This window comes from Cupressus sempervirens, chromosome 6 (assembly GCF_028749045.1).
Source record: "Cupressus sempervirens isolate cs-2001-9-10 chromosome 6, ASM2874904v1, whole genome shotgun sequence".
NCBI lineage: Eukaryota > Viridiplantae > Streptophyta > Pinopsida > Cupressales > Cupressaceae > Cupressus > Cupressus sempervirens.
Genome location: NC_143123.1, coordinates 343590698 through 343613099, shown reverse-complemented (window position 1 = coordinate 343613099; position 22402 = coordinate 343590698). Strand labels below are relative to the sequence as shown.

Here is a 22402-nt window from a genome sequence, read left to right as displayed (position 1 = left end):
CTTATCTGAGCGAAGAATATACCAATTACATCACCCAAGTTCACTTGTAGCTCATTAGAGCATGATAGAGGTCTTGTTTAATTTTACTTTTAGGGATCTCATTGTTAAGATCAAAAGGCATTCCGGAGGCATGACCTCTTCAAATTATTACTATATAAGTTGTTATGTAATGTTAATGATGAGATAATAGAATATAGATAGAAGATGAAAAGACTTGCTTTAAAATGGTGGAAAACAAATATTTTTCTTTTGAGTTCAGTTCTTTGCAATTTTCAATTCAAGCAATTGAGTACTATTTGAATTATTATATGAGAAGTTATCCTTGCTAATTTTATTTATTTATCAAGTATATTGTGAATCAATTAGAGGAATTCATTTCCTGAAATGGCTTGTGTGATTGGTCTTCTAAAGTAGAGTTAAATTCAAATGGATGAGTTATAATAGCAATAGTAATCTGATCTTGTATGAAGAACTAGATAGTTGAAGATCTCTACAAGTTATAGATTTTTTTAAATTGTCCTATAAAGTGATACATTAGGATCTTGGGAGGAAGTACTATGTTACCCAAACAAAGAGAAGGCACTGGTCTATACCAGTACTTTCAAACAACGAATTAGGAGTAAAGATAGAAGTAGCAGAATTAGATAAAAGTATAGGAATTAGAAGTAAGGAAATTAGAAGTAAAAATAGGAATAGAAGATTGGTTATATGCCAAATTGACCAACTAAATGTAAAGTTTGCAAGATAGAGGTTTTAATCTGCAATAAGGATCATCAAACTTAGAGATATAATCAGTGATCAGGTATACCCACCTTGGTCTAGCAGAACCAGAAGTGCAGGGGGATTTGATTATTTCAATCAATCCTATTTGTTGGCCAAGCCAGTTGTGGAACTCAATCATAGACCTCGGCATAGTCTTAGGGTTTTATAATTCGTTGATTTGGGAACCAACACAATTCAAACTTAAATCCCTTAGTGATACCATCATTTCAAATCAACCAGTGAGATTATCCACAAGTCAAGACCTGATAGAAAACAACCTTCGAGTCACCTATATAATCTTTCACAATCTTAGCATACATGGGATTTTGGTCAAGAGAGAATAAGATACCTTGGTATCTTATTCTGTTGTTGGTGCGGTCATAAAATGCCCATCAACCCTACTGTGCAACTAATTCAAAATAGATACAACACATCCATATACAGAAGGTTAGTAATTAATAGTGCAATATATTAACATCCACACATAATCTCAAACCAAGAGTAGAAGAAGAAACCACAAGACCTTCAATTAAATGGTTCAAGTATACATAATTGCATAAGGCCTTAAAGGTGAAGCTTAATTTGACTACAAAAATCAAATGCTGAGGCTCAGACTCTTGTAATTCTGAAAGACGAATAAAATGTGAAGACCAGATATTTTGTACAAAAACAAACTATTCCTATGTTTATAATTCTAAACTAAAAGAGCTGTCGATTGAATGTGCCATGAGCATTGATCCAAGCCACTTAATTCAGCCCCCAAAAGACGTGCCCGTATGGACACTTATATTGTTGGATCATATTTAGAGATGCCAGCCTCATGGTCAATCCTTTTCCATTCATAGTTGTTCCTTGTTTGGGCTCCAAATTGATCTTCAATAATTAATATGGTTGAAGTTATTTATTCCAACATGAAATACCATAATCACCGGAGATCAAAAGACCCTTAACTATAATGATTCCAAGGCGCATGCCATATAGATGGTGGATGGGATATGGTTTAGAACAAACAATGGTTGTTAGTAGTTACTCTACATGGAATCCTCAATCTTAATTTTCCCTTCAGATCCTACAAGATGCCACCAGGCAAAATGGCCAATTAGCTAGCTAATTCACCATCATTTGATTCAATGCAGATACACCACTTATCTCCCACTTTTCCTTTCGTGCCTTCTTCACATGAGGGGCTGGGCTCCAAATTATAGCCTCTCAAGTGGCACACAAATAGAACCTTTAGTAATTAAGGGCAAAGCACTTTATCTTTGCACCATCCAATCACATGAAGGGTCAATGGTTGAGGAAATTGTAAAAGGTGTCACTCTTCTTTTTTGTTGAATCATCATTTATGGGACATGTTAAGGGTGCTTCATTCACTTTGTAAGTTGGCACAAACTATAAGCTGAAACATCCTGAAGACCTGTTTGGTGTTTGATCAAGATTAATAGTGAGCACTATTTCGAGCTCCTGTTGGCAAATTTGGGCAAGGCAGAGACTGCCAACTCTTGAACTTCAAGGAAATACAAATTCATATTTATATGAAAATATGGCTTTACAATGAAGTATTTCTAAACACTAAAACAATAGCATCAAAGAAACTAATAAAAGAATTCAGAGAAAGAGTAAAAAATAAATTCATGTGAATTTTGAATGTAGAAAAAAATTAAATGGCATCACTAAAACCTCATATTAGACCCCATGAGTTTTTGAGATCGTGTAATTTGAGGCAGCTTTGATGATACCCAGAGCAAAGAGCTAACTTTGTAAACTAAACATGATACTCATCAATCTCAATTGTCGAAAACTTAACCTTGAATTCATCAAGCTTTTGCTAGTCTGTGCAGAACCTATACGATTCATCTTTCTTACTATCCATGATTACCAAGACCAAAAAATAGTTCTGCAAGGGTGTGCGACATCCTCGTCCAACATTTATTCTGACTCTTCCAATCAATATGTGATCTCAGTCATCTGATCAACATGTAGCAGAAAAGTCTGGAGTAACATGTCCTAGAATGCTTGTTACTATTGCTGAAGAATATTTTAGAAGTCTTGTGGAATGGATAGTGATTCCCTGTGAACATCCAGGAAGTTGCTCCACTACACCATGATACCCATTTTATAGAATTTTCTCTTTCTGATGAGATATAATCACGTGATTGTAATTGCTTTTTAGTCTCACAGAGAAGATCCCTAGTTACTAAAGTTATTGCACTTTCGAAACATTTGTGACCCCAAAAAGAATAATTATAAGCCTGAGAATCAAGAGGATAGTCACCAACATTGACTCTGAAGCTATGAAACTAAGCTCTATTTGAGATCAGGTTACCATTGGTGATCTTCATTTAGTGTTTGAACACCAAATAAGAAAAGCAATTCAGTGTTGATGTGTCCTCCCGCCCGAGAGCTTGTGTATTTAATTCTACAAAAAATGAATTGAAACAGTGAACTATGTATATGTAGCTCCTCTTCAACATTATCGGACTCACCAATGACAACATTTTGTATGATATGGAACTCCTTATCAACGTGCTTTTGTCCCTCAGAAAATGTCTTGTGGAAATCTAGCACAAAGTCTTTTCACGTCATGCTGCTTCTTGTGGTGGTAAGGTGTGAATGAATTGAACAGGGCTGTTTATCTTGGCAGTGTGCCCACCTCGTGTTCAAAGGTTTTTGATAGTTATGCATTTTCTATGTCTTTAAACTTATCTCAATGCCATTTTATGTTTCTGATGCATCTCCCAAGCCATATATATTAGTTCAATGTTTAGTGCATTGGTTTCCTAATGGTGAACAGGCACCCATGACCTCATATCAGCAATCTGATTGATGTTGATTTTAACAGTTAAGTGCATAAAAGGATGGCTTATAAGAAGTATAATGGGTATGCTGTATCCCATGGTTCTATCCTTGGATCTTTGCTGAAGTGAAACAGTGAGACTTCAGGCTGAAGAAAAGAATCTAACTACAAGTGCCCGAAATTTCAAAGTATATAAAGGGAGCAGTATTCAATATCAAGGGATGTGTACTAAATAAGTTGTAATTCTCTTGGGGAGCTGAGCATGATCACATACCTTCCTTCTCTTTAGAGATCAGCAATAATATAATTATTACATACCAGAGTGCTTGAGTAGGATGAAATGCTGAATTCTAAGAAAAGTCTCTCATTTTTGTGCATGTGTAAAGGACTGTGAGAAGCCATCCGCAATAGTTGAGTGTTGTTTAATACTATTCGGTATAAGGTAATGTCCAAAGTACCAGGAGTAAGGCTAGATATTCTGCTTTCAGGTAAGCCTCGGAGTGTTTCCATATTAGTTACTTGCCAAGAAAAGATGCTCAAAATGGAAATGTCTTCTACAAAGCTTCAATGCTCTCATATGGAGATAAACAAAGGCGTCTATTTGAAGCTATGCGAGTTTACCACTAAAAAAAAATCTAGTAAGGCCTTTAAAAGAAAACATCCAACATATAAGCCATAGATCAGTCAAAGCCATGGCATTGTATGAACTTATATTTACCAAGGCACATCAACTCGTAGTTTTATCAGTAGAATGATAGGCCCAGCATAATGTCTTTTGTTTAACAAATATGAATCTAACCTATAATCTAGTAGGATTTTTTTTAAATATCTTATTTTTCTCCTAACATCAAGCTTCAAGAAAAAGAGATGTAAGTATGCCCACTAAAAGAAGTGATTTCGAAAACTAACATAGTTGCATCCAAGACAAACAGTTGACACCCAGGATGTAGCAAAATGCATTCAGTAGAGAATTCCTTATACCTCACCAACATTATAGCGTTGAATCTTGACAAGGATATGCACACAGATGTGGTAGATAAGATAAGATAAGATAATAATAGTAATGTCCAACTAAAACCACAAGGGTTTATGGGACTGAGCATACAAACAAAAGAGCCAGCCAAAATAGGAGCACTAAACGGTGTCTAAGAAGAAACAAAACAAAACACGAAGCCAGAGAAACAAAGGTAAGGACTAAAGATCCTTCCTTGGTATAAAAAATCAGTCACACAAGGGTATAAACGTGAATGATCTAGAGTCTTAGATCATCGCCGAGAACCACTGGAGGAGTATCATTGCCTAGAAAGACTGGTGCTGTGTCTAACTAATCTAGAATAAGTGATACTGGATGGCCTTTTCACGCCCCGTGGAGGAGACAAGGGGAAGAAAAATGCAGTGCTGAGCTTGTTTGAGATATGACCCTAAGGCATGAGTGACTGCAGGATATGCTCACGAAGCTAGGTGGCTTCCCGTAAATAAAGTGCAAGACACCACTAGTCCATATAACTGAAGAATGCTGAAAGAGAAAAACAATCTCTAAAAAGGCAATAAAATCTCTCTCTGATGTCATAGTAGATAGGACAGAAAAATATAAAGTGGGTCTCAGTCTCAACCTCTGCCAAAGTACAAGTCGACAAATCCAATCCTCTCTAACCATATGGTGATTGGTTGGAACCCGAAGACGGTGAGAGCCAACTCTAAAGGAGCCCAAAGAGAATCACAGAGCGTGACTCTAGCGTTGATAAAGATAAGCAGGGCGAACAATATTACCAGTCTGAATCTCAAGAAAATGCTTAGCATAAAAGGCCATCTTAGGACATAATCCACCAGAAGGATTACTCCAGGTAGTGATAATGTACTATCTATAGATATCCCATCTAACATATTCAATTCTTGTCTTGAGGGAAGGAGGTGAGTAGGAGCATCCAGCGAGAACTGATAAGGAGGAAGACGATTGATACCAATCCCGATCGAACCCAACAAAGAGGTGGCTTGGGCGTACCAACAAGAAGATCTAGTGCTAGTGTCAAATTTCATAATTGCAACAAAAGAACAATATGCCAGATGAGAATATCTATGTCGATCAATATCTAAATCCATAAAGCCTGAGAGAACCAAATCAAGTTGAAAATGGCCACAAGTTTGAAAGGATGAGCACCAAACTCAACCAAGACAGTGTCGTAGGGGGTGAGTCTGTGACATCTAATGATATGTCGTAGAAGCAACGTCTAAACACGCTCAATAAAGGCCCAATTTGAAGCAAGAATAGAAAGTCCAAACCACCAAGCCATAGAGAATGGTCGGTCTAACTAAGGAGTCTAAAACGGACAGCTTGGACAGAATGTTTATTTAATCATCCACCAAGGTCAGAACAAGCTAAGCCCTTTTATTATCAGATAGCATATGTTGGATTTAAACTTTAATTTTTTCTCTGATGAAATTAATGCCAATTAGACAGTCATGGGCATGACATTGTTGTGTTGTGGAGGATTATAGGATCACATGATAATATGATATAATAAAGTGCTACATGCTCATAGTTTTGTAAAATATAATATAAACAATATTTTGGATTTCAAAAAAAGCTTGTAACAAACAATTAGTAGTTGTCTGAACTTTGGGATCATTTATTGAGGATTGAAGGTTTCCCTTAACCTTAATATTTAACATTGTTAGTAAACTCCGAAGTACAAATTCAAATACTCGTCTATCCAAAAGTGGAATCAACTTTCGGTATTTCATCTGTTCTTGAAGTGAAGTTACCTAAAGATATTGCAACCCCTTCTTAATTTAATGCACTAGAAAAACGTTAAAATTCTTTCCTATCAAAGATGTCTAAGCACAAAGCATGGTTACTGAGATTTGTACCCTATTACCTAGTACTCATCCCCAGTATTGACAATACGTGTCCCCCTATTGAACACACAAGCATCTCTGGATGTTAGGAGACTTCATATGTTATTTCCTAGCCCTGTTATGTATCTCTTGGAAGTATCCCAATCCAAAGGAGTAAGAAGAGAAAATATTAAGAATGATTAAGATGCCTAAGTGTGCAATAGTTTTATCAATTGATTGAAATGGGAAAAAACTTAAAAGGGTACTCCATGGTTTTAACTCATGCTAATAAACTGTATATTATAAATCTAACCCTAAATTATTAAATTTTCAAACATTTAATTATTTTTAATATACTTTTTTTCTCCAAAACACAGAGCGTTTGTTTGAAAATAGCACCCCCATCTCTCTTACCAGGGATGCCTCTTATCTCCAAGCTCTCTTACCAGAGATGCCTCTTATCTCCAAGTTATTATTGGTGCCCATCCCAAAACTCTCTAAAATAAGAACCACAAACATGAACCTTCTGAAAAATAACAATAGTGCTTTCTAAAACCATTGTAGATATTACTAGCATACCTATATTTTTAAATAAAATTTATGTAAAATATGCTAAGAGATATCAATTTTCAAAATATCTAATATTCATAAATATCAATAACCTAAACCATATATTTTGTATTAAATATAAAAAAGCTTCAATAAGCATTTGTAATTAGAATACTTTTTTCTACGATAGAGGTGATGAGTTTTTTAGTCATCCCATGATGACATCCTTAACTAGTCGCTACACCGATAACATTTTTCCTCAGGCAAGTTAATTTAGTTTTCTTTTCATCCTAATCTATAGGTAGACACTCCTCCATATGTAAAAATAGCTATAAGAAATGGGAGTGGCTTCCAAAATACCAGTAGATGATGGATTGGGTTAATAGAAAGATGCAAAATTGACAAAATAATACTGTAACAGCATAAAAACGTACATGTCTTTGACATGGTCTTCGATTTTTCTTCAATTTTGCATGATACTTCCTATCACAACAAAAAGTTTATGATGCAATTCTAATGGCTAGTATCACTTATACGAGTTGCTTATATCCCCTCATAAACAAAATATGCATTAGAATCTACAAAAGTATAAGTCCTAAAACAATAAGATTAGGGAATAATTTTTCAGACAATGGTAGTGGAGGGGTTAGAATTGCTAGATTAACTACTCAAATTATGAGGTCTAAATAATTTTTTAATTTTGCATTTCCTATGTTATATTATTGGTACATTTGACAAACAATATCCTAATAATTGAAATATATATATCAAGAAGTTTAGAAAAGGAACTTCGTACGTAAAGCCTACCAGTTGTCATTAAAATCTTGTCATCCCCACTAATGGCATCTTCTTCACCAGGGCTTTCCAAGATCAAAACCTTTGATCCCACTGCATTATGCAATCAAAAGAGTGGTGTCCCCGTCTTAGCTCGAACCCTAATCGTTGCTTCCCCAACGTGCGGTGCCCTATGCTTGAGTTGCTTGAAAGGAGTCGAAAATGGAAGAAAGAGTGTAATTGGAGAAGGGCAAAAGGATGGAGAGCCCCCAAAATCCTTCAAACAAGTCATCCAAGGTGCAAGAATCATACCTATGGATGCCAGGTTCTTCAAAAGCAAATTATTAGGCAAAGTCGAAACAGAAGATCGTGAAGATAGAGGTAAGGGCCCGCCTTCCCCTAGATTCGTCAATAAGCCTAACAAAAAAATGTCTCTAGCGTTAGACCATGAACTAGACTTAGAGGATGTGCAATCTTTTTTGTTGCTTTAGATGTTGCTAAGTTATCATCCAAGAACTTTCTTAATGAATGGCTACAACAAGTTTGGGAGCAAAAAATGGGTTATCATTATTCCTATTGTTGAATGCTCCAAAAAGGACTCTTTCTTCTCTTGTTCTATAACCCTAATTCGTAGAAAGCTGTTATAGAAAGACACCTTTGAAAAGTTGGGAGTTTTGAGTTTTGAGCCCTTGGTCTCTCGATGCCTCCAACAGTGAGATCCTTGTTCTAACCAGCTAAAGATAGATTATTATCGAAAATCTCCCCCCTTACTTGCGGAATCTCATCCCTCAAATGCTCAAACCTATTGATGGGGTCATTAAGGTCAACAGGTCTAATGTTCTAATACCTAACATAGACGACTAGGGTTTTAAAGTCTATTAATCCCAGACTTGATGTCCGGAGAATATATACTTTGAATTTGATGATACTCTTGTTAGCTGCCCCATCACATATATGGGAGGGCTCAATGTGTGTTATTTGTACAAGAATGAGGGTCATAAAAGGCATGATTGCCCTCTACTAAAGCAAAAAAATTCCCACTCTCTCCAAAGGAGCAAACAATAATTAGAAACCCATAACTAAATCTTCTCTGGTTGATAAGTCCCCTCATTCTGATGTTGTCAAACACCCCATTTGTCCCTCCCCTTCTTAGTGGATGGATAATGTCGACGAAATCTAGGCCTCTCTAGATGGCTTGAAAGACAGGTTTACTAATAATTCTCTACACCCCACTTTCAACAAATCACCTCTCAAAGAGCTTGATGCTCTCCCCCGAGCTCAAAACTAAGACTTTGGGCTCAGTAAGCCAAACCCTAAGCCCTCCCATCGAATGCAAATGCTCAACAAATTGCCTTGGATAGAATTAAAAAGAAGGTTGACATTGCAAAATTGAACCCCTCCCCCCCCCTCCAAAATGGAGAACATACTCTTTACCCCTCTCGAGAAACATTATTGTTGGTTCTATCGCCCCTCCTATCTATCCTCCTCAGGATAATCAAGCTCACCTTGTCATCCTAGATAAACCCCCTTCCCCTTGTCCCTCAGCTTCCCCTATTGATGATAAATTTGACACTATTAGCTCTGTTTTAACCAACAAGATTGTTGAGGATGATAATCTTAATGGATTCTTTGTGGTTGTCATCCCCCCTCCTCCCCCTTCCCCCTCTCCCAAATCTTTGACATTATAAACCCAAACCCAGGGACAAGAGAATGAAACCTCATGATTCTGAGAAGGATTGTTGTAGATGTGATGGTCAGGGCCCAAATAACAACATGATTTTGGATTTCCCTATGGGGGATAAAGAGGATCCTCCCATTAACCAAGATCAAGTTGAAGATGAAACATTTATTTTCAATGTTGAAACCCAAAAAAAGAGGAGGAAGACCAAAAAGATGGACCCCATATGTCACGACCCCTATATTGTTCATTTGTTGCAATTCCAATAAATAATTTGTCTTTTATTTTAAATATAATTCCTTGAGATTTATTTATCAAGTTTTATTTGAAAATATTTAATGTGTTTTCTTTAGAGGTAATTTAATTTAAAAAATAAATAAATTTTGCGATTATTTAATGAAATTATTATTATTATTTTTATCTTGCTTTTTAAAATTCGGAAGTCATTTTTATAGTAATTAATACGTAAGAAAGTTTTATGTTTATTTTTAGATATTAATTAAATAAAGTGATATTTGTTTTAAGCAAATTAGTTTTGTTTTTATATTAAAGTACTAACTAAGAAAATTTCTTAAAAGTGGAATTTAAAATAATTTTTAAAAAAAACATACATTTACAAACGAATAATTTCACACTTTTGGAACTAAGCATTTAACTAATGATTAAAGGTAAATGTTGAGGGGATCAAATAAAGGTCGAAGGTAAAACAAAATGAGCCAAAAAGCTTTAAATGTGATGCATCGATTTATATTAGATAAGGAGGTTACAAATGTTTTGTTTCTTATTCATAACAAATTTAAAAGTATAAACATTGTTTTTTTTGGGTAATATAAGACTTAGGCAGCTAAGTTAATGCTATAAAACCCACAGGAATGGAGCATATTTCTTTTTGAAGAGGCAGGCGCAGGAAACGGCAAGGCTGGATAAGGAGATGTGTTGAACCAAGAGGGAATGGGAGACAACGTGGCTGGTACAGGGGTGGCCTCCCATGCAGTGGCATCGTGGAAGCTTGGGGAAGAAGCGAATCAGATTTGGATCGATCCAAAAGAGGGCAGCGTGAATGTGGAGAGAGACCAGCCATAGGGTTTTTGCCGCCACAAAAAAAATGGATAAAAGGAGGAGAGTCGTTCTCTTGATGGGGGATAGAGAGGATACTTGCCAGGAGTCTCAGGAAATCAAGAATGACAGAACCTTAGTTAGTCTTTTGCTCCAAACTCTCAGTTTCATACAGAATTTGCAGCAAGAAGGAGAACAGTATTAGTCTAGAGGTAGCTACTTGGTATCACAGTAACAAATTCCCAGTTATTCTTTTCCTCATCTCAACTCTTTCAGTCAAACCAGGTATGTAAAATTTATTTGGGGAAAACATTTCTTTCAGTTGTTTTGGTTATGCACAGAGGTTGTTGCACAAGAATTACAGGTGAGAGATATTACGAAAACTTATTTAGTTATATTTTGTTGTTTTGCTTTTTTATGGTAGTGTTACAGCTGAATACATCTTTGGGGTAGTCTTAATTTGTTTTGTTGATAAATGTACACATAAACTTTGATTGGGTAGATGGTTCATTCTAAGTTTATATTGCAAAGTTGTATTACTTCTTGAAACTGGGAGCCATCTGTGATTAGGAATGTTCATATATCAATGTTTGTGCTGTTAGGAATGTTAGCTAAAAACAGTTTGATCAATTGGATATGAAATTGTCACTATACAGAAAACCCTACTATTTGGTATATTCTTGCCTTTTATTGTATGTTCTATTAATGCATTACAATTGGAGTGACCTGCTGTACCTATTTGTTAGTATAGCAGCAGAATAGTTAAATTGCCATTTTTCTTATTCTTCGCTCCTGCCAGTCATTGGATTAAGTGATACTGAATTTTTCTCATTCCACGTGTTTGGAAGTTTTGGGTTGTTAAAGAATGGCTTTGGAATTGTGTCATATGTGACTTGGATGAGATCTGCATTTGGAATTTGAAGTATGCCAATATAGAGTTTGCTGAAGTTTATTGTATTCTAAAAATTTCAATTCACTGCACTTAATACAAAAGTAAAACATCGATTTGAAATTTCTACGTATATTTGCAAACCTTGATTTTACTTGGAAACTGAAACCTCAAAAATCCTTAAACAATTGCTAGAATTTGTTTTTATATTTAATTAAAATAGAAAAGAATGGCATTTGTGTAATGTTACCTTTTGTTTGAACCTTGAAAATAAGTTAATGATTAACCTTACATGTCAACACATTATCCTTTGGTGCAAAATAAAACTCAGAACCCATTTTGCAGTATAGGCATAGTATGTTATCTTTAGCATGGTATGTTACAGCTGTTGGGAAGTTCTTTACATACAATAACTAACCAAGTGAGAAATTAAGGGTACATACGCATAGGTGAACATTGTACACGGACAAACTAAAAATCTCTAAAAGCTAGTTTTATACATAATATAATGGATGCTTAAGATTGCCGCCTAATTCACCTTAGTAAGTGTATGACGGTGAAGAACTACTCGGAAATGAAGAGAACCCCACAAGGGTCATCTCCACAATAGTTACATCAAACTTAGAACAAACAAAACTACATATCGGTAGCGAGTGCACGTTCCATTGATATCTTGATCCTGTGGATACGGGTATGTAGGCAGCCTGGAAGGTGAAGAATACCTCTTCAGCACAAATACTTTGGACATAGGTGTTGTGGTTACTTAACTCTCGTTAAATTGTAACTCATTTCAAAGCTTAAACAGTAAAAAAAAACTTGGTAACAAAAAGCAGAAAAAAAGCAGTTAAATAAAGATCCTCGAGAAGGTACCTATACCTAGTCGGATGCCTGAAACCCGAGAAGGGGTATAGGACTTAGTAATTCTCTCGGTGGTCTTACACCTGGCTAAAGGCTCGAAATCCAAGGAAAGGTGTGGATCTATTGGTAATGATAAACCTTGCAAAGAACCTTGGCTCAGTCCTGGGCAGACTGTGTAAATTCTTGCAAGCCACCCAGACCCGGATTGGTTCGGAAGGGTGAAAGACTCTGATCAGAGCATTGTCTATTCCTGTCCCCTGTTTTAACCCATCCCGGTTGGATGGAGGTACGACCTCCAGGTCACTTAAAGATCTTCCTACCCCGAATGGGTAGAGGTATGACCTGACAAGGTCGCTTATGTGTTCCTTTGGTTACCCATCCTGAAAGGATAGGGTGCGAAGTCTCAATCACTTACATGTTCAGCCTACCTCGAATGGGCAGAGGTATTGAGTAAGTAATGTCCCTATTGGATAGAGGGTTGGTCCAATGGACTGACCATTTGGCCCTGGACAGAAGAGCCCGGATTGGATAGTCAATGTTAAGTCCTATAAGGACAACACGAAGATGAAAATCTACTAAGCAATCTAAATAAAAATTTAAAAAAATGTAAACTGGTAGATTATGTTAACAAGAAGGGTTGTTTTTTTCTAATTGTCTTATATTTTATGTTTAAAATCAGATGGTCCTTACACCATAGTTTAAGATGGTGAAGCTATCAGGACGAAGAGAGCTAGACCTCCTTTAATGGGAGGGAACCCAACCACCTAAGGTCCCAAAAGGAAAACTCCCCAATTGCTTCAAGAGCTTTTAGGCTCCTTATGGATGCTAATAAATAAATTCTGCTATGATGAAGTTAAATTGTGTTTCTTGGAATGTTAGAGGGTTGGAATCCTCTGATAAAAAATATGTGGTCAAGAGGTTCTTGAGGATGATCAAGGATCTAGACATATTGATACTACAGGAAATTAAATCTGGAGGATTTTCTCTTGAAATCTCCCTTGAATGTATTTGGAAAGATGTTATTGCCTTATCCTCTGGCCATCAAAGGGGTAAGGGAGGCACCTCTATTTTAATTGGACCCAAGTGGAAGAAAGCCATTAGCAAATGGGGATGCTCACCTTGTAACAGAGCAGTTTGGGTCTACCTAAAGCATGAACACCTTGAATTTAATAGATGTTTGGTATATGCTCCCAATTACTAATGAACGAATCAAGTTGTGGCAATGGATTACTGACCTGGCAAACATTCCTTGACAGTTAGCTGGAGACTTCAATATGGTTGAAAGACTACAAGACAAGCTTGGAAGTATGAAGTTTAATTGGAAGGGCAATCAGCAATTTTATTGGAGTAGGATGATTGGGAAACTTAATCTCTTTGACCCTCTAGCTGGACTCAAACACAGCTCTAATTGAATATGGTACACATTGTCAAATTACCAAAAAGGTGACAAGAGGATTTATTACTAGCTGGATAGATTCTACTTAAATAGAGATGTATTCAGCTGTTCTAAACCCCCTAATGATAATAGTGTCAGAATCCTACCTTACACCCTTTCTGATCACCATTTGGTGATCACTTATATCTTCATAATTGATAAACCTATTAAGGTAAAAATGAAGACATATGGCTTCTCCCTCAACACTTCAATGCTTCAAGACCAGGGTGTCCTTGCTGCAATTAATATCATTCAGTGGTACAATAAAAGTATCATCAAACGTGAAAGTGCCATTAGTAGGTGGGTCCAAATTACTGAATCCTGGCAAACTATATTCAAGGTAGTTGGAAAGAAAAAAGCCATAGATGCAAGAGGTAAATAGCTTACCCTTGTCAACTCCCTTCAAAAGGTTGAAAAGAATCTACAAGATAATCCTTTTAATCTCAATGCATCGGATGCAGTCACTAGTGTGAGAAATGAAATTAGAAAGATCCAAACCAGAAGAGTTCAAGAAGCCAAGGCAAGAGCAAGGATCGACTAGATTAACCTTGGGGACAAAGGTTCTAAATTTTTTTTCCAGATTTTAAACAGTAAAGAAGCCAAGTACAGAAATTGAGTGCATTTGTGAAGAAGAAGAAACTTTGACTTCTCAGGATGATATACTTAAGGCATTCAACAAATATTATAGTAAATTATTTACATCTGAAGATGATGGCCTAAAGATGAATGAAACTAGAAATAAGATTAAAAAGATCATACCCAAGAAAATCTCAAACAGGGATGCTGTAGACTCAGTAGAGATATAACAATTGAAGAAATCAGAAATGCTATGCAGAAAATGAGCAATGACAAAGCCCCAGGACCATATGGGTTGCTAGTGGAATTTTATAAGGTAAACCTGGATTGAATTTGTCCTGAGCTTCTAGAGGTGTATGAGAATGCCTTTCAAAGTGGAACATTGGGTCAAGATATTACTGCCAGACTAATCGAACTCATCCCTAAAGAGGGTGATAAGGCTCTTATTAAAAACTGGAGGCCCATCACCATATTGAACGTTTCATACAAGATACTAGCTAAGATCCTGGCTATGAGGATGGAAAATATTCTTCCAAATATCGTTAACCCCACACAAACTGGCTTTGTCAAGGGTAGATACATAATGGAAAATCTTATCACCTATTGGGAGGCTCTTGATTGGGTAAAGTCTCTGGACAGAATGTTGGCATGCTTCTCATAGATTATGAGAAAGCATACGACAGAGAGAAATAGAGTTTCATTAAAATGATGTTGGAGGTCCTTGGATTTCCTCATCTCTTCTATCACATGATTTCTTCCTTTCTTGTTGGAGCAAGGGCTGTTGTAGAGATAAATGGTGCTCAATCACACTCTTGTGAACTTTCCAGGAACATCAGACAGGGGTGTTCCCTTGTTCCTTCCCTGTTTGTCATTGCAGCAGAATCCCTCCATTACCTACTCAGGGATGTCTCCCTTTCTCCAAAAGTACAGGGTACATCCCTACCTAACAAGGAGGAGCTTTCTAATATTCAGTTTGCAGATGGCATAGCCATCCTATTTTGTTTGGAAGAAAGGAATATGGAACACCTTACAGAGAAATTAAATACCTTTTGTACTACCTTGGGTAGTAAGACTTCTCTGTCAAAATCCATCCTGCTGGAATGGGAAGAGGAAGTAGCCAACTGGTGCCTCAAGTATGGTATAGGATGGGGAGGACCCAGTAATGTGGTGAGATACTAAGGCATTCCATTTGCTGTTAACCTGAACATTGATGATATGTGGACGTGGATTAAGGGGAGAGTCACTAAGAAGTTGAGCAAATGGAATACTAACTACCTCACGGACGCGGCTATCCTCCCTACAAATTGCACCATTGACTAAATTTCAAAAAAATGAAAACACAGTGAAATTTTTTGAAATTTTCAGCATTTGATCTTCATGATCTGTATATTTTGTGATCGAAAACAACAAAATTCTTGAGAAAATTTTGCTGTGTCTTCATGAATCTGAAAAAGAATCATGTTTGACTTTTTTTTTGTCTTTGGTGCATTTTGTCTGGAGATTAGCCAGCACCCTACCTCATCATGGCTGACAGAGTACAAGTTTGTTAGAATATCCTCTCTTCTTCTTCCATATATTTCTCTTTTGCATAGCTCTTCAGTCAAAACCAATTTGGCATTCTTCAAAAGATTGCTAGAGATTTCTTATGGTCAGATGGTAAAGGTAATAAGAAATCTCATGCGGTTTGTTGGGACTAGTGTTCAAGAAGCAAAGAATTAGGAGGATTGGTGTTGAGAAACTTAAGAATGCAAGGGATTGCACTGGCTATTAAATGGATAGATAAAGCTATACAAGGGGATTTTCCACGGAAAGTTCTTGTCAGGAATAACTCATCCAGAGCCCATCCTAGTAGAGCCAAATTTTGGACTGATTTGAATATATTGGACCTTCTCACCTTAAACTGCGATGTTAGTGTGGGTGGATCCAATGTATTTAAATCAATGTGGAAGAGCTGGAAATATGCCAAAAACCTCTTTGGTGGTAAGGAGAAATATGAACAAGGTAACATTTTATGTGGACAGAGCTCAATTTGGTGGAATCTAATGCATGGGGATGAACATCTAGCTCTTGTTCAAGACGGCTCTGCTAGAAGATAGGCAAAGAAAGGTATTGTTAGTTTCAAGGATATAATTAATGTAATCTCCCTCATTCAGTGGTCTGAGCTTAAGGAGAAATATAATATACCGAAGTCACAATAGAGAACTTTTACCATCTTGAAAGGTGAGTTTGGTATATATTATTTGGATAAAGGTTGTTGTACCAAAGAATCATGTTCCTTCCAGGTTGTGTTGGCTTGACTCCACTTCCCTCCACCTTGTCAAATCCAAATATGGTTACTTCCTTACTCATAATCTTGATATCGTTAACCATCTCAACCTTAAATGGAGCCTCCAATATGAGCCATCTGAGTGGATTAAGATCCTTTCAAACCTGTGGAAACATCCTATTGAACCTAAACTGTCTTGTTTCTTATGGCATCTCTTCCTGCACAAATTACCCTTTAAAAAGTCAGGAGGGGAACCCAATATTTGTTCTGTTTTCAAAAACTTTGAATCTGTCCATGATGTGTTCTTTGATTGCATCTTTGCCACAGAAGTTTGGAATCTCAAGAGAAATTTGTCTTTTGATTGACTTCTAGTCTGTGTGTGGCTGCGGCAAGTTTGGGGAAGAAGACCAATGAGGTCGTGTCTCCGGGTGGACCTAGTAAAAGGACCAGATTAAGCTCACGGAAGAAGACTGCTGAGGAAAAGGCTGATGAGGACAAGGCTGCTGAGGATGCTGCTGGAACAGGCCTTACCCCTGCTGATACTATTCTCAGTACAGCTGATGTGGGTAAGGAGGTTGCAAAGATAATTAAGGAACTGCAGTAGTTCTGGTTTCCTTGTTTTTATATGCTCATTTTAAAATTTCTGTAACTTTCAGGTTCCAGGTCCTTGTAAAACCTGGTCGTACTTTCTGGTTACATTATGTGGTTTCAGGTCCCTGTAAAACCTGATTTTGTGTTTGCTTTTTTGGTCCTCAGGCGCATGTTCTCCTGGTATGCTTAGTTGAATATCTTTTTATGCTGTTAAGGGTTTCGGGTCCTTCAAAACCTGCTTTTACCTTAATCTAAAAACATTATTACTGGTTCTTTTGACAATAGCAACAATGATGTAACATCTTTTGGTCTAATCTTTCATCTGTCTTATTATGGGACATTTGGAAATTAGGAATAATGGTGTTTTTGAGGGAAAGGCCAGGCACCTTACTGAGTCTCTACAGAGACTCATATATACTAATGTTGCATTGCACGTTACAACCATCATCAAGATGAAAGACAGAAAATTCCTTCAGATTCTAAAGTAAGGAAAGGCAATGGTGCAGGAGGAGATAGACTCATATATACTAATGTTGCATTGCACATTACAACCATCATCAAGATGAAAGAGAGAAAATTCCTTAAGATTCTAAAGAAAGGAAAGGCAATCATGCAGAAGAAGGAGATAGCACATGGATACACAACCATCAAAGACAGAGACGAGTTTGACATCACTCTGGTAGAATTCATCCAGCAGCTAAAGGACAGTAGTAAATGGAGGAATAAAGAAGTTGCTGGAAGTGCCTGCAGACAGGAGCAGTTCAGCAAGGAGTCTGATATTTTCATCAACCCAACTGTTTCTCCTATTAATATTACTATCTCTGATTCCAGCAGTGATCTCCCGGATTATGTAGTAGGTGATCCAGAGTTTGAATTGTATTCCTAAAGGTTTAAACTATGTTGTACTTTTTGAACTGATCGTTATCACCGTTTATAACTGTATATTTTGATATTGGGGCTTGGGATCATCATGATTTATACTGAATAGTCTGAGCGGGTTATACTCCTATTAGTCAAGGATGCTTTATTTTTTGTTTAATGATTATCAATAGAAAAAGAAATTTAGAAAAAGGGTATTGAAGCCTTCACCAAATCTCTAGCTCTTCAAAGTATTTCAGATGAGATGGCTATGCTTATGAACAAGGTAGCAGTATATCATTAATCAGTATCCCTAAAACATACTTATCTTATAGAAATCATCTAAGGACAACTTTTCATTAATTGAATCATGTTGTAACTAATTCATTATATATAGAAAAACAATCTGAGCTGGATAAATCGACTGTCTGATAATGGTTGGATACATCAGGAGTCAACAGAAGCAAGAAGGCTCACCCACAGCTTTAACAGAAGCACAGTTGGATTCAAAATCTCTAGGCCTGGCATTCGCATTCGCAAGATGAATGTTACCTCTATTTATGTTCCTTGTATTGGCTATTGTGGCCTCTGAATTTGGTGTGCTGGAAAATAATTATTGGGGCACCAGGATTGCAATTATCAAAGCAACCATATGAAACCTCTGTCACTAACAGAGAGAGTGAGCCTATCATAGGAAATGACAGGGTTCTTATTGTTATGGGAAACTGTGTATTCTGAATAGATGGGTCGAATAAAAAATTCATCAAATACATTTGTGGGTAAGCTTGTAGATTCTTTCTATCATTGCTCATGTTCTTCTTTCTCCTACCTTCAATCCTCCAAAGGATCAATGACGAGAATTGGGCCAAATTTATCAATTTTAGTAGAAGGCTAATGGGCATTTTCTTGAGTTTCCACCATGATATGCTGGTTGCCATGAGGTCTTCTGCAGGAGAGATTCAGGAATTCTTTAAATTCTTCAATTCAAACCAAACTGCAGAGCCCATGAATATGTCCTGAGTTGAGGACTCCAGTACGAGTTAAAACTCGACTGCAGATACTAATCAAGCCAGTGAAGATAAACAAATCAAAGAAATCACGATAATTCATTTATCAAGCCCATTCAAGACAGCAAATTTTACCACATCAGTTTTTAAATGTAGTGATCACATTTTCACGCATTTCTTATTCTTTACCACTTCCACTTCAATGAGCTTATAACTGACATCTCTGTGCATTAATCCATTTCCACTTCCTTCTATTTGTAACTGCCCAGATTTTTATCAGAATATATCTAATGCATGCATTTGATATTTTCCACTTGAGCATGCATTTGTAACTGTCAGAAATGACTCATTTTTTAGTTTTTTAAATTACCATTTTGTCAATACAACTGACATTAGAATACCAATCAAAATCATGACAGTTGCACGTCAAATTTATTGAAAAATGTGAAAATGTTTACAAACAAAGTTGACGTTACTGTAGAAAGCCTCTCTGCTTAAAAAGTTCAATATTTTAGTTCACAGTAACAAACAAACCCCAATGCCAAGTCTATGTTTGCTTTTTTGATGTCTGATATTTGGTTATCTGGATAAATTTGCAGATTAACATGAATGAACTTAAAAAACTAACAAAATCACAATGTATTCATGAAAAAGTAGTCAAATATAGCATCATTACCTTAACATAGTTTTTGTAGTAGCCTCGAATCGTGGGATCACTGAAGAAAGAATCATTTGAGGAACCAACATCAACTCCAGCGTCACGAGCCCATCGGACGTACTCACCCTTTCCACCATAGGCATTCAGATTATTGACAAGGCTGAAAATTATTCTTATTCCATGGCGCCTTGCTTCTACAATTACATAATCCAATGCCTGCAATCATCATGCAAGGAATTAGGCCTTGTTGTAGTTCCAAAAGATGTAAAGGTCCATTCGAAATTCTGAATGGCCCCTTTGAAATAGTTATAAATGTGAAAAGATATTTTCTCCCAAATAAGAATTCACTATAAAAATAGTCATCAGAAAGAACATAATGCTATCTTTTCAATTGAACTGCATGATGCTGCTGAAGAACGTAATATAAATATAAGAGAAGGGCCTCGGGAAAAGAAATCAGCTGTGTATCAAAAATATTTTATCCTTCCAATGAAGAATAGAGAAAGGAATGTCAGAAACTCACTCTTAAACACAAAATATTACATCCTTCGTTTAAATCTATAGCAAAGGTGAAGAATAGCGACAAATAATATGCAAAAAAATACCGACATGCAGGCTGCCGCTCAAGAGCTATGTTCAAGCCCTTCAAAAACCAGTCAAAAATTTGCTCTGCACTGGGAGACCTAAAGTTTGATCTGCAAACATAATGGGATACAAGACCCTCCTACCTCGATAGCCCATGGTTGCAGCATCTAAATGAACAATGCCAGTTGCAATTAAGCCGTGTGTGATTTTGATGCTACATATAGTTTTGCTTGTACCATCTTGTTCCACTGGATATATTAAAGATATATACGCAAATATCTACTGGAGACTAGAATTAGACAGTAGCAGCCTTTGTATTAGTTTATCTTAGTTTCTAATTGACAAACCAAAAAAAAGGAGGGTTGGAAGCACAGTTCATTTGTTGCATTATAGGAAATTCAATCTATTTAAATCATTTCGGTGATTCCTGTGGGTGGGAAAAGATAAAACGATATTGGATAGCACAGGCACGAATATATATTTTTAATCACATCTTTGACACAAATTTATTAAACAATGCCAAAGCCAATTATGTGGCATATGAAACATATTGATCTCATTGCATTCAGACAAATATAGGTTCTGGTACCTTAAAAACACCCTCATCAAACTTTCCTGGGTATAGCTGAAGAGCATTATACCCTCCATCATTGAAGGCCCATGTTCTACACACGGAGAGACCCATTTGTGCACCTGCTCTAAGCATGGCCTTAACTCTCGGCCTTGTGGAGTAATCAACACTGTCGGACATGAGCCAATATGAATTCCATCCATTCACATACAGGGGCTTGCCATCCACCATAAACTGAGATCCGTTCCTTTGAACAAAGCTCATCCTTGGCTGCGTAAACCTGAGCATGTGGAAGACATCCCCGAAGGAACTGTACAAGAAAAGAACGAAGGAAGCAACACCGAATATAGTATAGACACCTGTGCCACCCCACATTTTAAGCTGATAGGCATTCAGCCCTGCTTGCCCTGCCCTGCACTTGTATGCTCGATTCACCGCTTTGTTTTCCCAACCAAAGTTATTCTGATTCCTTGTAAACTGCATTGTCCATCCTCCGAAGCGGTTTCGTGGGGCAATCAAGGTTTTAAATCAAGAGCATCGAACATAACTTTCAAAAAGCGACTACACGCACATCTCAATATATTGGGTTTAGTGTTTTTCTTAAAAAGTTGTTTGTGTTGGCAAAGACAAAGCCATTAGCCCGAGTCCTACTCCTTTAAGCTCATTGGTATCATGCTGTTAGAAATGCAAAATATAAAACTTCTATGAACCGACCCAAAATTCTTATGACACCAATAAAAAATGCAAAAGTGCTTGTATTATTCCGGTGGTGAAACACAGATTACCAGTGTCTGTGATCTCTGATATCTAGTTGCTTCAGACAGGCTTTAGTATGGGTCCCTTTAAGAGAGTATCTTCTAAGGTAGTGGTGCTACAATATTTGCACCAACTGAGTCATGGTCAGAGGCATTCCCGCCATTCCAGCAACTGAAGTAGTTGGTACGAGTCGACCCGTTTGCTCTCACATCACCTCATTTCACTTTGCTTTCACTCGAGAATAAATTTTCGCATATGGGCTCCTACCATAGATTTCTGATTGTTCATAAGTCATATAAAATGAGCTGCCAACTCATAGATATTCTTTTCGGAATCCAATGAACAGGCTCATCATCTTATCAGTCATAAATTTGATCACTGTAAAACAACACCACAGATTACAAATGAATTTTTTAGTATTATGCTTTCAAGCAAGGATTATGATAAAATAATCATGTATTTGTCAGTACTCAGGAATGCTTAACCATAAGCAAATGATAGTTTACCTGTTTAGTGATGGAATCCCCTGATCTAATTAGGTGGATGTCGCTGGTACAGGAGAAGATCTCACAATGCCTTCAAAGAAGATTTTCATTGGCAGGTACGTTGGTAGGCTCAAGGGATTCTTATTCCTTGGGTGAAGGACAACGATGACTTTCCGTTTTTTATATAAAAAATACATAAAATGCATGTTGGTTATAAATCTTTTTTTTGTAATCTTTTTTTTTTATTGAGAAATTGAATTTAAAGGAAAATAAGATATTTAACCATCAAAATTGATATAAATTTGATATGTAAGAATAGGGCATTTAGTTATAAGAAGAATTAGTGAAAGATATTTTATTGAGATGGTGTATTGTGATTTCTCATTATATCTAATAATTAAATTTATATCAAATGA

At 36.6% G+C, this 22402-nt stretch overlaps 1 protein-coding gene across 1 annotated transcript in view; it reads right to left on the bottom strand.

Annotated features, from left to right (window-relative positions):
• The window catches only part of LOC149552540 (mannan endo-1,4-beta-mannosidase 2-like), a 77396-nt gene extending 55256 nt beyond the window's left edge, over positions 1-22140 (bottom strand). The window contains exons 1-3 of the mRNA XM_089788118.1: positions 22008-22140; positions 20764-21879; positions 19608-19805 (exon numbers count right to left, since the gene is read on the bottom strand). Of these exons, the coding sequence (XP_089644244.1) occupies positions 19608-19805; positions 20764-21228 (663 nt within the window). The 5' untranslated portion in view covers positions 21229-21879; positions 22008-22140. The remainder of the gene's footprint in view (positions 1-19607; positions 19806-20763; positions 21880-22007) is intronic.
• Between the last annotated feature and the right edge of the window lie 262 nt (positions 22141-22402).